Below are 15045 nucleotides of genomic sequence, written 5' to 3' on the forward strand. Positions count from 1 at the left end.
CGGACCTCGGAGACAAAAGAGAGGGAGAAGGAGGCTTATTTTGTGCCAAATTGCTCACCTTCTGCTGGCTTTAATACTCTGGTGTCACAGCAGGGTGCTGCGGCAGTGACCCGCTGCCCCCTTTGTTGTTATTCTCCTGGAGAATAGAGCAGAAAGACAATCAATATCTTTGCAAAGTGGAGCCACAGCGGAATCAGTAGTTACCGTAACGACATGGGGAGAGTTATGGAAAACGAGTGGAAATGAGAGAAAATTAACTTACCATTCTTCTACTTAGAGAAGAAGCCTCAAATACTTTGCAAGATGTTTCCTCATCACAGAGAAAGGTAAGATATTCTTTTTTTTCCTGGCTTTGGTTTATGAACGCCACATTTGAGGAAATATAGAATGACTGGCTCACTAATATATATTTTTGTAAAACTGTGGTAATAAAAGCATAAAAAGCTGAGCCGCGAGGGTCAAGTGCTGTAGGATGAATGGCTTCACTAATTCCTGGAGCATCCACTCAGTCACTATCTTGCTTTGTTATGTGTTAACACAGGGGTTTCAAACACGCGGCCCGCGGGCCAAATGTGGCCCGCAGGACACCAGTTTGAGGCCCCCGCCTTGATATGGAAGTTTAATGTTAGTGCGGCCCGCGCAACTTTGATATGGATGCTGTATGGTATCATGTACCCAGAAAAAATTATTACGTTTGATTAATGTTCATGTTAAAGGTTAAATAACTGTTAATAGTTAGTAGGGAGGACTCCCTACCCGTGTGGAAATGGTAAGTTTTTGGCTATTTAAGTTTAAAGGAAATAACTTGAAGGCTACCGTTTAGGTCGCTAGCTCTCTAGTTTGCGAGTTAGCATGTGTCTCAAGACCCTGCAGTTGCGCAATATGTTGTAAATAAAAAGAGTATAAATGTGACTATAGTCGTGTTTTGTCATGTCTACAGGGCTCTAATAATGCTTTGTTCATTTTAATCTGAAAAAAATAATTTGTCTACCCACCAACTATATGTGGTTTCTTAAGTTTTTATTATTTGCCTTTTTATTATTTTTATTATATTTATTTAATTATTACTGATTGATTTTCTTTATTCTTGATTTGTTTATTTATTTTTCATCTTATTTTGTGTAGAAAAATAAAAAGTAAGAGTGAGTAACAGTGGAATGTTTTATCAGAGCTTTTCTTGTAGAAAATCGGAACCAAAGCAACATTTTTTAAATTTTTTTGTTTTTAATAAATGCGTTTTTTTTTTTTTTTTAAACCTGATGCGGCCCAGTCTCACCCAGACCCGAGCTCCAGTGGCCCCCCAAGTAAATTGAGTTTGAGACCCCTGCTTTAACACCTCCCTGAAGCCACATTCATTTGCTGAGGTCCAGTATATTGAGCATAAAAGTGTAAATGTTCAAATCCTTTCAAAATAATAATTTACCTCTGTGTGTCAGGCTTTGTTGGGGGTAAAAACTGTCAATAAATACATAACTATTATCTGTGGGTGGGGGGGGGGTTGCCCCATTTTTGTAAGAAATAAGTGAGGTGTTGTCAGGGCCAGCAAAGCCTTCGCTGCTGGCCTAAACGCCATCAGAAGCGTTGATCTAAATTTAACGTTTACATTCCAGTGTTTATATTTCCATTTGTAGCTTGCCTCTCGGCTGCACTGCTTCCTGTACGTGTTTGTTGGAGTTCAGCCATGTCAGTGTGCCAGGGCCTTCAGAATCAGTAGTGCTGGCCCATGTCACCTAAACACTATTAGCAATGGGGCTGTTTCTTTGACCAATTAGTCCAACAGTTTGCATCCCCAATTCTGGAACAGTTCGCATTGTTATACAGTAATCCCTAGTTATTGTGGCTAATTAGTTCCAGACCAATCGTGCTAAGTGAATTTACTAGTATTTTCAGTATTTGAAGTATAAGTATTTTCAGAGTTAGAGCATAGTAAACCTCTTTATAACCTTCTAAACTGTTTTTTTTTAAACATTATTAGAGCCCTCTGACTGACGTAACACTCCATCATCACCTTTATTACCCAATGTAGTAGACAAAATTAGAGTAAATAAGTAATTTAAGACATAAATAAGACTCATGCTTCAGAACTGCAGACGCCTTCTGTGCCCTCGGCATCCCGGAGAGGAGACAAAATGTCGGCACTCGTCCGTCAAAGGCGGGAAGTCCCACACACGACAGACATGCCGGTTCTGGATGGGATCGGTTTTATGAAGCATTAATGGGCTGATATCGATACCGTGCTTTTTCACTGACATCGTCCCATACTGATTGGTAGCCGATCGGCGCACCCCTAAAAGAAACTTCATTTCGCCCATAATTGATCATCAAATATGTCCAAATCCTATCCATAGTCATCAGTGATAAGCAAAAAAGCCAAGCATTGCGTGAATAAATGGAGGAGTTGAGGAGGTGGAATGAAGAGCCAGCAGCAGCATTGCATCCTGGGATTCGTAGGAGGCTGCATTAGTGTAAGCCTGAGCACACTTGGCACTAAAAGTCAGGAAAGTGCAGTTTGATCTGTGATGTGGTGGCCTTTTAAAATGGCTTTAAGCTCCACTGCTTCCTGGAGCTTTATGACTGAATTAAATGTCAGCGTGCCATTCTCTTCCCTGGCTACTTCTTTTTATAAATGATGAATTCTTATATAAGGTCGCGCATGATATCTTTTATTCTTATTCTTTTGTGTGACGGTGGCCACGCAGAGAAAAAAACACAGTAGTCCAAAAAGGACTAGTCACCATTAAATTCCTTCTGGTTTATCCATTAATTTATTTTCCACTGCTTATCATCACGAGGGTGGCGGGCATGCTGGAGCCTATCCCAGCTGTCTCCAGTTTGGATCAAATGTCTTTCTTTGGAAAGTAAAGCTTTGTTTCTACCTTTTTCCGTTCTTTAGTAATCAGCAGTAGAACATAGGTAAGTTTTAGGAAAATATCAGTTCCTGACTAAAACAAAAAAACAGCTTTTTGTGAAAAGATACAATTCAAGCAGAACTTTCACTTTGAGACAAATATTTTTTGCTTATATGACAGTTCAAATAGGGCTGTACGGTGGTTGAGTGGTTAGAATGCTGGCCACACAGTCAGGAGATGGGGAAGACCTGGGTTCTCGATTCTCTGTTTAGGCATTTCTGTGTGAAGTTTACATTCCAAAAACATGCAACTCCAAATGGTCCATAGGTATGAATGTGAATGGTTGTTTGTCTATATGTGATATGGGATTGACAAATTCTATAGAATTCCAGAAATAACTCATGGCAAAACAGAAAGATGGTATCCATGTAGTGTCTTTGGGAATACTAACGTCAAAAATCACGTCTTCAGTGAGTGAAGGTAAAAGTAAATGTTCATTTATTCCGTTCAGCCATCATTAATATGCATTTGGATGAATTGGATTTACATGATTTCTTATGGGAAAAAGTTTGTTTTGGTTAGAGTCGGACTTTCTGGAGCAAATTCATGACGCTAACCAAGGTTCCACTGTACAGTCAACCATTTTAGTCGCCTCAGATTTTGTCCACGGTCTCAGTTTCTGTACAGTGTTGCACATCACAAATTAGTCTTGTTTGCTGACTCAGTGTCCGTGAATTTTTGTTAATGGGTGACGGCTAAATAACCCGCCATGGGGCCAAAGAAAGTAATGAGTGCCAGCAATTTTATCGAGGCGAAAATGTTGAATTCGATTGAACTTCCAGAAAGTACGGGAAGTCACCATCAACAATATAGTCCATTTTTTTTTGTCCATTTTTATTTTGGGTGTCTGTAACGGATTAATGTTATTGGAACATGATTTTTGACGAGCTGTCCATGACCCAGTCAAAATATTTTTGGGTTCCGTCTGGTTGAGAATCACTGATTTGCTTTTAGCTGGGAATACCGTTGTTTTTTTTTTTTTGTTTTTTTTTTTGTTTTTTTTGGGGGGTTTTTAATGAACTCGGAAGAAAATCTGACTTTGTCAAGTGTGTGTAGTATGTGTGTGTGTTGGTCCAGTCAGACCTCAGATCAGATGAGAGCAATAAAGGGGGGGGCAAAAAGCAGATCCACTGACCACAGAGAGGATTAGAGTGGGATGAGAAGGAGAATTATAACATAGGTCATCAGACTGCAGTGCGTTGGCTACGGAAATACCTCTCTCCATGTCTACAGTCTTTGTAGACACCAACGACAGTCTGCATGTGTGCCTGATGGAGACCAAAGGAAACAAAAGACAGTTAATGCCGGTCCTTTCATACATTGGGATCTCCCATAGTAGAAGATATACAATTGGATTTTTGTGTCACTAATGGGGTCAGATCTAAATGTACTTTTATGACTGGCCACAAAAAAACAGTTCTCCTGAGAACATCAGTTCACACGTAGGAGGAAGAAGCGTCCTGGTTTTTCACCACGGTCATACTTGGCCTCTTTCACGCAACATGCTGGTGATGAAGAGCAGAAGGATCCTTGATGAATTAGGTCAAATGTTTCCTCTTGTGACACCGTGAGGCTCACAGCGAACATGACTGGGGGGAAAGATCAATGAAATATACTTTATATTAAGTATTCACTGCTTCAAATGAGCTGAAAATGCAATTAAGCTAAAAAATACTACAAGTACATTTATTTGAATAATGGATTAAATAAGAAGCACCTTGAAAAGCGCTATAAAAATCAATTATATTATTATTATTAATATTGTTATGAGGATGAACGCACAAAAAAAACAAAAAAAACCTTAAACTGTATTATGGAAAGCAGGTAGTGAACAAATGTAACAGTTACTGATTGTAAAAGTACCAGATGGAGGGGTAGGATTTAATAAGCTTTGCTTCTTCCCACTCCTTTAGGACATGTGGAACTGGGAACTGATTTGACAAAAAATACATATATATAAAACAAAACAAAAAAAAACTAAAACTATATTTAGAAAGCAGGAAGTGAACAAATTTAACGGTTACTGATTGTAAAAGTACCAGATGGAGGGGTAGGATTTAATAAGCTTTGCTTCTTCCTACTCCTTTTGGACATGTGGAACTGGGAACTGATTATGGGATGCACTCAATTGGAATCTGATGCATGTTCAAATGAAATAAAACCATTACCATTACCATTACCATTACCATTACCATTACCATTACCATTACCATTACCAATACCATTACCATTACAATTACCATTACAATTACCATTACAACAGGCGTGTTATGAGTTGGACGTACATATACCGCAAATTCTGTTGTATAAGCTGCTACTTTTTTCTTAAACTTTGAACCCTGCCTCTTATACGGCAGTGCGGCTAATTTATGGCTACTTTCTAATCTGGAGACAAAAACCTACAGAGCGTGAATGGAAGCGAGCTGGGTGAGAGTAGTTTAGCAGAGCATGCTAGTGAGGCTGTGTATGTGAGATGCAGGGTTTTACATTTACTTTCATGTAAGCAAGCGTCTTACAATGTACAGGTAGAGTTAAAAAGTTAAAAAGACGAGAGAAAAGTTGGTCTGGGAAAACCTTGGGATCGGCCAGGAGGAGCGGGATGAAGTAGCAGGGGAGGGGGGAAGGCAGGGCTGCTGACCCTGCGACACAACCTCAGATAAGCAGACGAAGATGGATGGATAAAACAGATTAGGGCAGATAGGCCACTAAATAGGCTGGTCGCATTATGTAAATGGTGCGTTTTTTAAGTTTTTTTCCAGAAGCCATCGGTGCGTCCCATTATGTGCAGTTGTTCCCTTTATGTCTGTTTATCTCTTTAGAATGCACAAAAAACTACACAAGGATTATGGATGACAAAAAAGTGGAGTTTTCCATTCATGTTAGCAAATTAGGTTATTTGATTTCAACATTTTTTCATTTCTTTAAATAATAATGAATAGGTAAATTTGGAAAATAGCTTTAGTGTTTACCAGTCATCCAAGTATCTCCTGCACTTGCATCATCGTCCTTGTATCTTTCTCCTCCAGAGAGCAGCCCATCTTCAGCACTCGGGCTCATGTCTTCCAGATCGATCCGGCCACCAAGAGGAACTGGATCCCTGCGAGCAAGCATGCCGTCACCGTGTCCTTCTTCTATGACTCCAACCGCAACGTCTACCGCATCATCAGCGTGGGTGGCACCAAGGTCGGGGAACACAAAGTCACATTGAATGTAGATAACATAGATGGAATATGTTTATTCTTATAATATACGCAGTCAGTGCCTACTTTTTAACGTTTCCTGTGGCATTCACTGAGAAATTATAAAAAATCCCTCAATTTGCAAGTTTTTTTTTTTTTTAAATAATTGTGCTTAAAACAAACCAAATATGTCAATAATGCTTCTAAAAATTATTTTTGCAGACAACATTTTAAGCTCTTGCATTGACTCTTACAAGGTAATTAATAAATAGTGTAGAAAACACTTTTAGGGAGCAGCGGAGCCCCCCACGAGTATTATATTCTCTGAGGTGGGTCTCACTGTGCCGCACATTGAAAAGCCGTGCGTTACGATACTGTCAGTGTCAATAATCCAACAGAACGCTCCTCTGGCCGCTCTCTGGATTTAGATTATAAAGGTCACATAGGGAGGAGGGCAGGGGGTTTATCTCATCTCTTTGCACCCCCAGTCTGACCCACATTCTTGCCTCTCAGAAGGCTGTACGTACGTAGTGGTGGCAGTTGTCCGATCAACAGCCCAATCCCTGCCAGAGCCCCATGTTTTTACTTGCGAGCGTAATCTTGGTCGCCGAATGCATCCAAGCATGCTACGGCAACCACGTCGCTTGCATCCAGCGTGTTATGTCAGCCATGTCAACGCAGTCAGGTCATGTAATCATTTTCTGGAAAGGAAAGTACTAAGGACAGAGAGCGAAAAGCGTCTTCTAAAGCTTTCCCTGGCCTGCGGTGTCAGGATTTGAAGTCAGGGCCATTATGGCGGCACATGGAGATGACGTCACAAGCTTTATAAATAGGTTTGCTCTAATATCTTTTCATCATGTGCTCAGGGGGGGATGAATTGGCTTCATCCACTTTCCTGAGACTGATGAACCTGGCGCATGTGCTGCAGCTAACATTTGGCATTCTCCTCCGTAGTCACTGAGGACCATCCACACTACAGCAATGTTTGTTTTGGGATAAAGTGGGATACAATCTGACAGAAATACCCAGTGACAGTGTTTTAAAATGTCCTAAAACCATCGATATTCAATGTTTGCAGCGCCAACATAATTTGACAATAATAGTTATAATATATTATAATAATAAAAAAAATTATAATCATTTATAATAATAATATAATTAATAATAATTATAATATATCAAGTCAATTATTTAAAACATCATTGAATCCATTACAAATCACCGTACAGGAACATTTGAATAATTAAAAGAAAATAATCAGTCAAATTGTAAATTAATTACTATAAATTCCGGTGACAATATAACACAGCAACTTAACACTCAAAAGTATACCTTAGAAATATATAAACATGTACCAATATGAGTTTAACAGCTCTTTTTAAAGTTTTCCCATAATGCATTGCGTATGAGCAATGCCTTCATAGGGCCGCTGCAATGACGTCAGCCTCCCTCTGTTGGCAGAGGCAGCATTTATCAATTTTCTATGCTGCTTGTCCTCCAATTAAATACATTATACAATACAATACATTACATTATGAAATGCATTATGGGAAAAGTTTTTTAATGTTTTTTTTCCCATTTCAAACTCGTATTGATACATGTTTGTATATTTATTAGGTATACATTGCTATGTGATGAGTTTAGTGTTCTATGTAAGATGACACTGTGACTCAGATCGTTATCTTGAGTAATGACATCCTGCGATTTTCAATGGATTAACAAGTTTGTTGTGAGTTTTTTTTTTTGTAGCCCATGCTTGGCTCCTGTCAAAGAACTGCCTAATCCTTACGGACTTGTGAGTGCCACAATATTCCATTTTATGACGTGGACAGGCGCGACTTACACACCAGTGTGGGTTATACTTATATGTACAAATCTGTTTTTGCCTTTCTTGATAAATCGGGCATAGTCAACCACAACAGTCATTTATTTATCCCTCCATATTCTATACACATATAGACAAACAACCATTCACACTCACATTCATACCTATGGACAATTTGGAGTGGCCAATTAACCTAGCATGTTTTTGGAATGTGGGAGGAAACCGGAGTACCCGGAGAAAACAGAGATTCAGATCTTCTCTATTTATGTACTTGTGTAGTTATGATATTCTCTGAAGTCTTTGAGTCATCAGCCAAGCAGCTTTGACTTTTACTGAAGAATCCAACCTGAGATGATGTTTTTCCCCTGTAGGCAATTATCAACTGTATCGTTACCCCAAGTATGACATTTACTAAGACGTCCCAGAAGTTTGGTCAGTGGGCCGACAGCAGAGCCAACACTGTCTACGGTCTGGGCTTTGCTACGGAGCAACAGCTACACCAGGTAAAAGCAGCTCATTGAAGGCTAAATTTTGACTCGTTTCATTAATGATGCCATCATATCTGACAAGTTTTCAGAGAAGTTCAAAGAGGTGAAGGATGCAGCTCGTCTGGCCAGAGAAAAGTCCCAAGATAAAGAACTAGCCAACACCGCCCTCAACATTGCTGCACCTCAGGTGAGTAATCGACTTTTTCAAACCAAACATGACACATAACACAACATAATGATGCTGATATGCTAATCTTAATAGTAATAGCAGAGAGGAGGGGGGAGGGGGTGAAAGTCAGTGTTTCAAGTAAGTCTCAACTCTTTAATCTCAAGCCTTGAGTCAGGCCTCAATATGTGCCGAGTCAAGTCATAGGCTTGACTTGAAGTCCAAGTCATGTCGTTTGACGCCTCCCATGCGTGGAGCGCATAATAAATTCATTCATTCATTCATTTTCTACTGCTTTTCCTCACGAGGGTCGCGGGGCTGCTGGGGCCTATCCCAGCTGTCTTCGGGCCAGACGCAGTACACCCTGGACTGGTTGCCAGCCAATCACAGGGCACATATAGACAAACAACCATTCACACTCACATTCATACCTATGGACAATTTTGAGTGGCTAATTAACCTAGCATGTTTTTGGAATGTGGGAGGAAACCGGAGTACCCGGAGAAAACCCATGCATGCACGGGGAGAACATGCAAACTCCACAAAGAGATGCCCGAGGGTGGAATTGAACCCTGGTCTCCTAGCTGTGAGGTCTGTGCGCTAACCACTCGACCGCTGTGCCGCCGCATAATAAATAATAAAGAAAAAGTACTACAGTACAGATACAGTATTGCCTCAAAATAGGATATTTATGCAAAATACAGTGTGTCTTGAATAAAGTTATATACACTTCTATCAGAAAGCCTGTCTGCACATTCCAATACATTCATTTTAATATGTCTGGAGTGACAGAAATTGACTTTATCATCAGAGTTGCTTGGAAACTACAAGGCAGATAATTATAAGCAGCTGGTGGCAAACCTCCTATAGTCCTACAAAGCCCTTTTGCTGCAATATGTCACTGAAGATACACCTTCTGCATTTCTTTCAATTGAAGTGTGGTGTATTGGATTGTGCAGGTGTAATAATATTAGAAGATATACTAGATATTGCAGCCAACGAGCGTACTTTGGGTAGTTCAGGGATGAGACAATACTGCGAGCACAGGCCAAGAATAGTTGAACGCACCTGTGTCCAGTTATTCGACAGGACTGCTGCAATAGAACGGAAGGAGGGATGAAGCAGAGGGAAAGAAAAATGAACTGGGTCGCTTATCTCAAAGGGGAGCGACAGTGAGGAATGTAGGACGATGGTAAAATTATCTCGTGCCGCTCAGCATCAGCTGCTTCCTCTTCAGGCCTCACACTTGTACACCGTCGGCTCTCAGTGACGACAATCACTTAGGAATAAGTATCCCCTCACTTAAGATCAATGATACTGTTAAGAGTTCGGTGCTTTCGCTGAAATTTGCCACACACTAAAGCAGCAATTATTTTATTTCCAGGAAAATACGTATTCAAGAGTCAAATTGCATGTTGAGTACAATAAGTTTGTACACGTTGGCAGGTCTGAAACACTGCACTGAAATTACTTTTTACTTTACTTTTTCAGCTTTTAAAATAAGCAGCTCGAGGTGGGGGGTGCTACAAATATTCTGTCGGGTATGAAACCAATTTACAGCGATTAAATGAGGGATTACTGTATACATACACACTATATATTTGAACAAAAAACACACAAATATTTGAGTAAATAAATTGATACCGAGGGGCTGCACGGTGTACGAGTGGTTAGCAATAGGGATCGACCGATATGGTTTTTTTGGGGCCGATGCCGATTTTTTTCCATCACCCTTAGTCGATGGCCGATTTTGCTTGGGCTGATATTTGTGGTCGATACTGCTTTTGATCCCTCAATTTACATGAAAAAATGACCATGATAACAAATATTACAGGTCTCATGTTTAAAAAAATATTTATTGAAATGTAAACACAGTAGGATTTAGCTTTCTTAAACACACATTTAAACGGCATTATCAACTTTAAATATTAATATTAATATTAATATTAATATTAATATTATAATGGTTGAATATTAATAATATTAATATGGTTGAATATTTAATATTAATATTAAATATTAATATTAAATATTAATATTAAATATTAATATTAAATATTAATATTAAATATTAAATATTAATATTAAATATTCAACCATGTGCAAAACATTTCTGTCCTAATTTAAATTTATCTCGCATCGATGTGATGACTGCTCCTCCACGCGCGTATTGACCGATACAAGGAAAAAAACGCAAATATCGCCCCGGTATATCGGCCGGCCGATGTATCGGTCGATCCTTAGTTAGCACGCAGGCCTCACAGTTACACTCACAGGCCGAGTTCAATTTCACCCTCGGCCATCTCTGTGTGGAGTTTGCATGTTCTCCCCGTGCATGCGTGGTTTTTTTTCCGGGTACTCCGGTTTCCTCCCACATTCCAAAAACATGCTAGGTTAATTGGCCACTCCAAATTATCCATAGGTATGAATGTGAGTGTGAATGGTTGTTTGTCTATATGTGCCCTGTGATTGGCTGGCCACCAGTCCAGGGTGCACCCCGCCTCTCGCCCGAAGACAACTGGGATAGGCTCCAGCACCCGCGCAACCCTCGTGAGGATAAGCAGTAGAAAATTAATGAATGAAACGATATCGATACTCTGGTATCAACAATATCAGTATAACAACTGTATAGTACAGCAAAACCTCGGTTTTCATCATTCATTTGTTCCAAAAGTTTAGATGTAAACTGAAACACGAGGGTCGGGCGTGTATGCTGGAGCCTATCCCAGCTGATTTCAGGCAAGATGCGGGGTACGGACTGGCTAGTTATGTACGTACTGTATGCTAACCAAGACAGTGTATGAAAACCGAGTTGTTTTGAGTCATGCCAAAACAGGAACATATGAAAACTGACGTTTGATTGCATCAGAGTCACAGTAGGTTCCAACTATAGAGGGAACATACATCAACCATACCATAGTGGTTCTTGAAATAGTGTTCACCCAACTACGCAGGATGGACTGATGTTTCTTTGTTTTGTTTTTTTACTACCTCATGGATTTCACCTCTAGTTCTCACAGGTGAGTGTTTTCACTGATGACTGATTTAACTGCTGACATTAGAACGTAAATAAATGTTTTATGTGTGCATGGCGGTAACATCATGCGATCTATTTATGTGTGGTGTCGAAAACTATACATCTTGTCTGACTGCACTGAACAAAAGTCAGTTTTTAACATCAAATTAAACACACAAAATGAAAACAGACTCACGAATGGTACGAGGCTGCAGTTTGTTTGCTTCCAAAGACCTACAGAGCTCACATCATGGTGCAGAAGTCTATTTTTGTCTGTGTTGTCTTGTATGTTTGGTGTTGTGAGATGCATGTGTGTGTGTGTGTGTGTGTGTGTGTGTGTGTGTGTGTGTTTGTTAGAGTGCATTTACTGATGTGTTCCTTAGGACCTCTCCGATGACCTCCAGTCTCCTCCAGTCATGTGTGTTAACGGGCCAGAGGACAAGCTGTTCCGCAGTCAAAGTGCCGACATCACGCTGTCCTCTGAGAAGGAGCGCATCAAGAAGATGCTCTCTGAGGGGTAACGCACAAAAAACACACACATTTGACTTCAAGGAGTCCAATCTTATTCCCATGAAAACGTCTTCATTCATGAAAGAGAAGATAGTTTAGTTTCTGTTTGGTCATTTGCTTGAAGCAGTCTGAAAGTCAACTTTATATTCGCTATGCTTTTTGCTCCTGATCAAATAGAAACTATAAATAATTTCAACTTTTGAAACAGCAAACACTGACGATGACCTTGGACAAACAAGATGGGTTTGTTCAGAATAAATTTCACCAAAAAAGCACATTAGTGTGGAAAAAGTCTTTGCCTATTTCCTGATTCAGCATTTTTTGCATGTTTGTTACACTAAAATGTTGGACATCGTCAAACAAATGGTTTTGATTCTCCACTTGTGGAGTTTGGTGTGTGTGGGTGTTTTCTCCGGGTGCTCCAGTTCCCTTCCACATTGCAAAAACACATGTTGGCAATTCCAAATTGTCCATAGGTATGAATGCGAGTGTGAATGGTTGTTTGTCTATATGTGTATAGAATATGGATGGATAAATAAATTACTGTTGTGGTTGACTATGCCCGATTTATCGAGAAAGGTGTAGAAAATGACAATGTAGTATATCATAAGGTATACCATTTAGAGGAAAAAACAGATTTGTACATATAAGTATAACCCACACTGGTGTGTAAGTCGCGCCTGTCCACGTCATAAAATGAAATATTGTGGCACTCACAAGTCCGTAAGGATTAGGCAGTTCTTTGACAGGAGCCAAGCATGGGCTACGAAAAAAACCCTCACAACGAGCTTGTTAATCCATTGAAAATTACTCAAGATAACAATCTGAGTCACAGTGTCATCTTACATAGAACACTAAACTCATCGCATAGCAACTTAACATTCAAAATGTATACCTAATAAATATACAAACATGTACCAATATGAGCTTGAAATGGAAAAACTAAAAGTTTTCCCATAATGCATTTCATTTCAGCAGTGTATTTAATTGGAGGACAAGCAGCATAGAAAATTGTTTGTCTATATGTGCCCTGTGATTGGCTGGCCACCAGTCCAGAGTGTACACCGCCTCTCGCCCAAAGACAGCTAGGATAGGCTCCAAACATTTTGATGATCCTCAAGAACCTTGGGAAAATACAAAATGTGGTCTGACAAGACAAAAGTTAAACTTGTTAGGCGTCTGGCATAAAAGGAACGCCGCATTTCAGAAAAAAGCATAAAATATGTTGGTGGTAGTGTAATGGTCTGGGGCTGTTTTGCTTCAACTTTGAACTGCAAATTCCAGTCTCCCAATTACAACCCAAGGAATACATCACCAAATATGATTTGCTCATAACACCTACCAAAATGCTCTAAAAGAGATGCTGCACCTCACAACAGTGTAGAATCTGTTTTTTTTCTGGTACGATTTGAGCTTGCAATCGATCACCGCTTACATTGACTTTACAAGCTGTGTTCTCAGCGGGTATTGACCATATTTTCATGTCATGGTTTAATTACAATTTTCAAAGCAATGTGAAAAAAATGACCTTGCTGCCGTAATTGATTTGTTTCTCCGCCTGTAAGACGCCGAATGTGAGGACAATCAGATGAAAGGGTTTTTTAAGGCAGACCTTCAAGCTATTTTCATTTTGCCTTCAGGTCTATCTGCGAGATGAACCTAGAGGCGGAGCTCTTCACGCTGCAGGACAGCAACTCCAAGTTAGTGGCGGCGTTGCACGAGGCCAACGCGAACGTGGAGCAGTGGAAGAAACAGCTGGTAGCGTATCAGGAGGAGACAGAGAGGCTCAGAGAACAGGTCAGTTCACAACACGTGTCAAGGTCACCGTCCCCGGACTGCATGAGGAAGCCTTTAAGGAGGTCATCTACGATGTAATGTCATGTGATGTTGGTGCTAAATAAGGTCACAAGTTCTATATTACATCACAATTTACAATTCAATCGCCATTCATGTTCTACCCCCCGTTCCCCATCAATAAAGGCTTTACAAAATGTGATACCTTTCAATTAAAGTATCGATCCTCTGCTCCTTCATTTACAGCATCTGTTAGCAATTTCAGGCCTTTTAAAAGTTGATCTTACTTGATTGAGACGCTCCCTCTCAGGACGGGCGGCCAGGTGGCTGAAAATGGCTCACGTCTCTGTGGTGGTGCGAGAGTAAGAGGAGTTTGTAGGACAGCCATATCCTACTTTCACTGGCCCACTTAGGAGGGGACAAAAAAAAAAAAAAGAGATCACCAGAGGGAGATGGCATCTGCTCATCTCAACCCTTACTTGCATTTGCTGCTGCTCTCGAGCACATGTTGAAAATCTGCTTTTAAAAAGGTGGATTTTTAGTACACTTCAGTACCTGTTGATCACAACGTTGCATTCTTTAAAGTAGGAAGTGATGTGTAAATATAGTCCAGTTGTATTGCAGTATCTCACTGAAAGGTCAAATGTTATGCCTCTACAAATTTTTATCAATAGAAAAGCATACTTAGCTTAGCTTAACTTGTGTGTGTGTGTTGGAAGGTGGCTGACCTGGAAGCCCATGGGGGTCACGGCCCTAGTGACCTGCTGAAGGATGAACTGACTCAGTCCCTAGAGGAGCTGGAGGCTCTTCTTAAGGCCAAAGACGAGGTCCGTACACATGCTGACCTATACAGTGTCTAAGACCAGCATACTACTCGTACATTAATATGCTGTACACCGTATGTAAATACATGTTGTACATTTTTGGCAGGAAATTCACATTTTGCAAAGCAAAAAGTCAGAATACCATGACATGGAACGTGAAAGAGATCAAGCCATACACAGATTACGGGTAAGCGTGATATCAAGACACTACAGCCAATTGGTAATTATAGTGGTATGAAAAAGTATCGGAACCGTTTGGAATTTCTCACATTTCTGCATAAAACCATCATCAAATCTGATCTTTGTCAAAATCACACACGTGAAAAAACTATCT

At 40.1% G+C, this 15045-nt stretch overlaps 1 protein-coding gene and 1 long non-coding RNA gene across 4 annotated transcripts in view; one reads left to right on the top strand and one right to left on the bottom strand.

Moving 5' to 3' along the window:
• LOC131125804 (homer protein homolog 3-like) overlaps positions 1 to 15045 on the top strand; it is an 18982-nt gene continuing 3937 nt past the window's right edge. The window contains exons 1-8 of one of the 3 annotated variants that reach the window (XM_058067686.1): positions 1 to 326; positions 5936 to 6092; positions 8285 to 8416; positions 8484 to 8588; positions 11967 to 12100; positions 13734 to 13890; positions 14607 to 14714; positions 14818 to 14898. In XM_058067686.1, the coding sequence (XP_057923669.1) occupies positions 304 to 326; positions 5936 to 6092; positions 8285 to 8416; positions 8484 to 8588; positions 11967 to 12100; positions 13734 to 13890; positions 14607 to 14714; positions 14818 to 14898 (897 nt within the window). In that variant the 5' untranslated portion in view covers positions 1 to 303. The other 2 variants (XM_058067687.1, XM_058067688.1) reach the window with 2 other exon arrangements.
• LOC131125807 (uncharacterized) lies at positions 2752 to 12090 on the bottom strand. Its single transcript, XR_009129069.1, has 3 exons — positions 11952 to 12090; positions 5879 to 6061; positions 2752 to 4498 (listed from the first exon to the last, which is right to left on the bottom strand). It is a non-coding gene; the product is annotated as an uncharacterized LOC131125807 (long non-coding RNA).

This window comes from Doryrhamphus excisus, chromosome 3 (assembly GCF_030265055.1).
Source record: "Doryrhamphus excisus isolate RoL2022-K1 chromosome 3, RoL_Dexc_1.0, whole genome shotgun sequence".
NCBI classification, from domain to species: Eukaryota; Metazoa; Chordata; class Actinopteri; order Syngnathiformes; family Syngnathidae; genus Doryrhamphus; species Doryrhamphus excisus.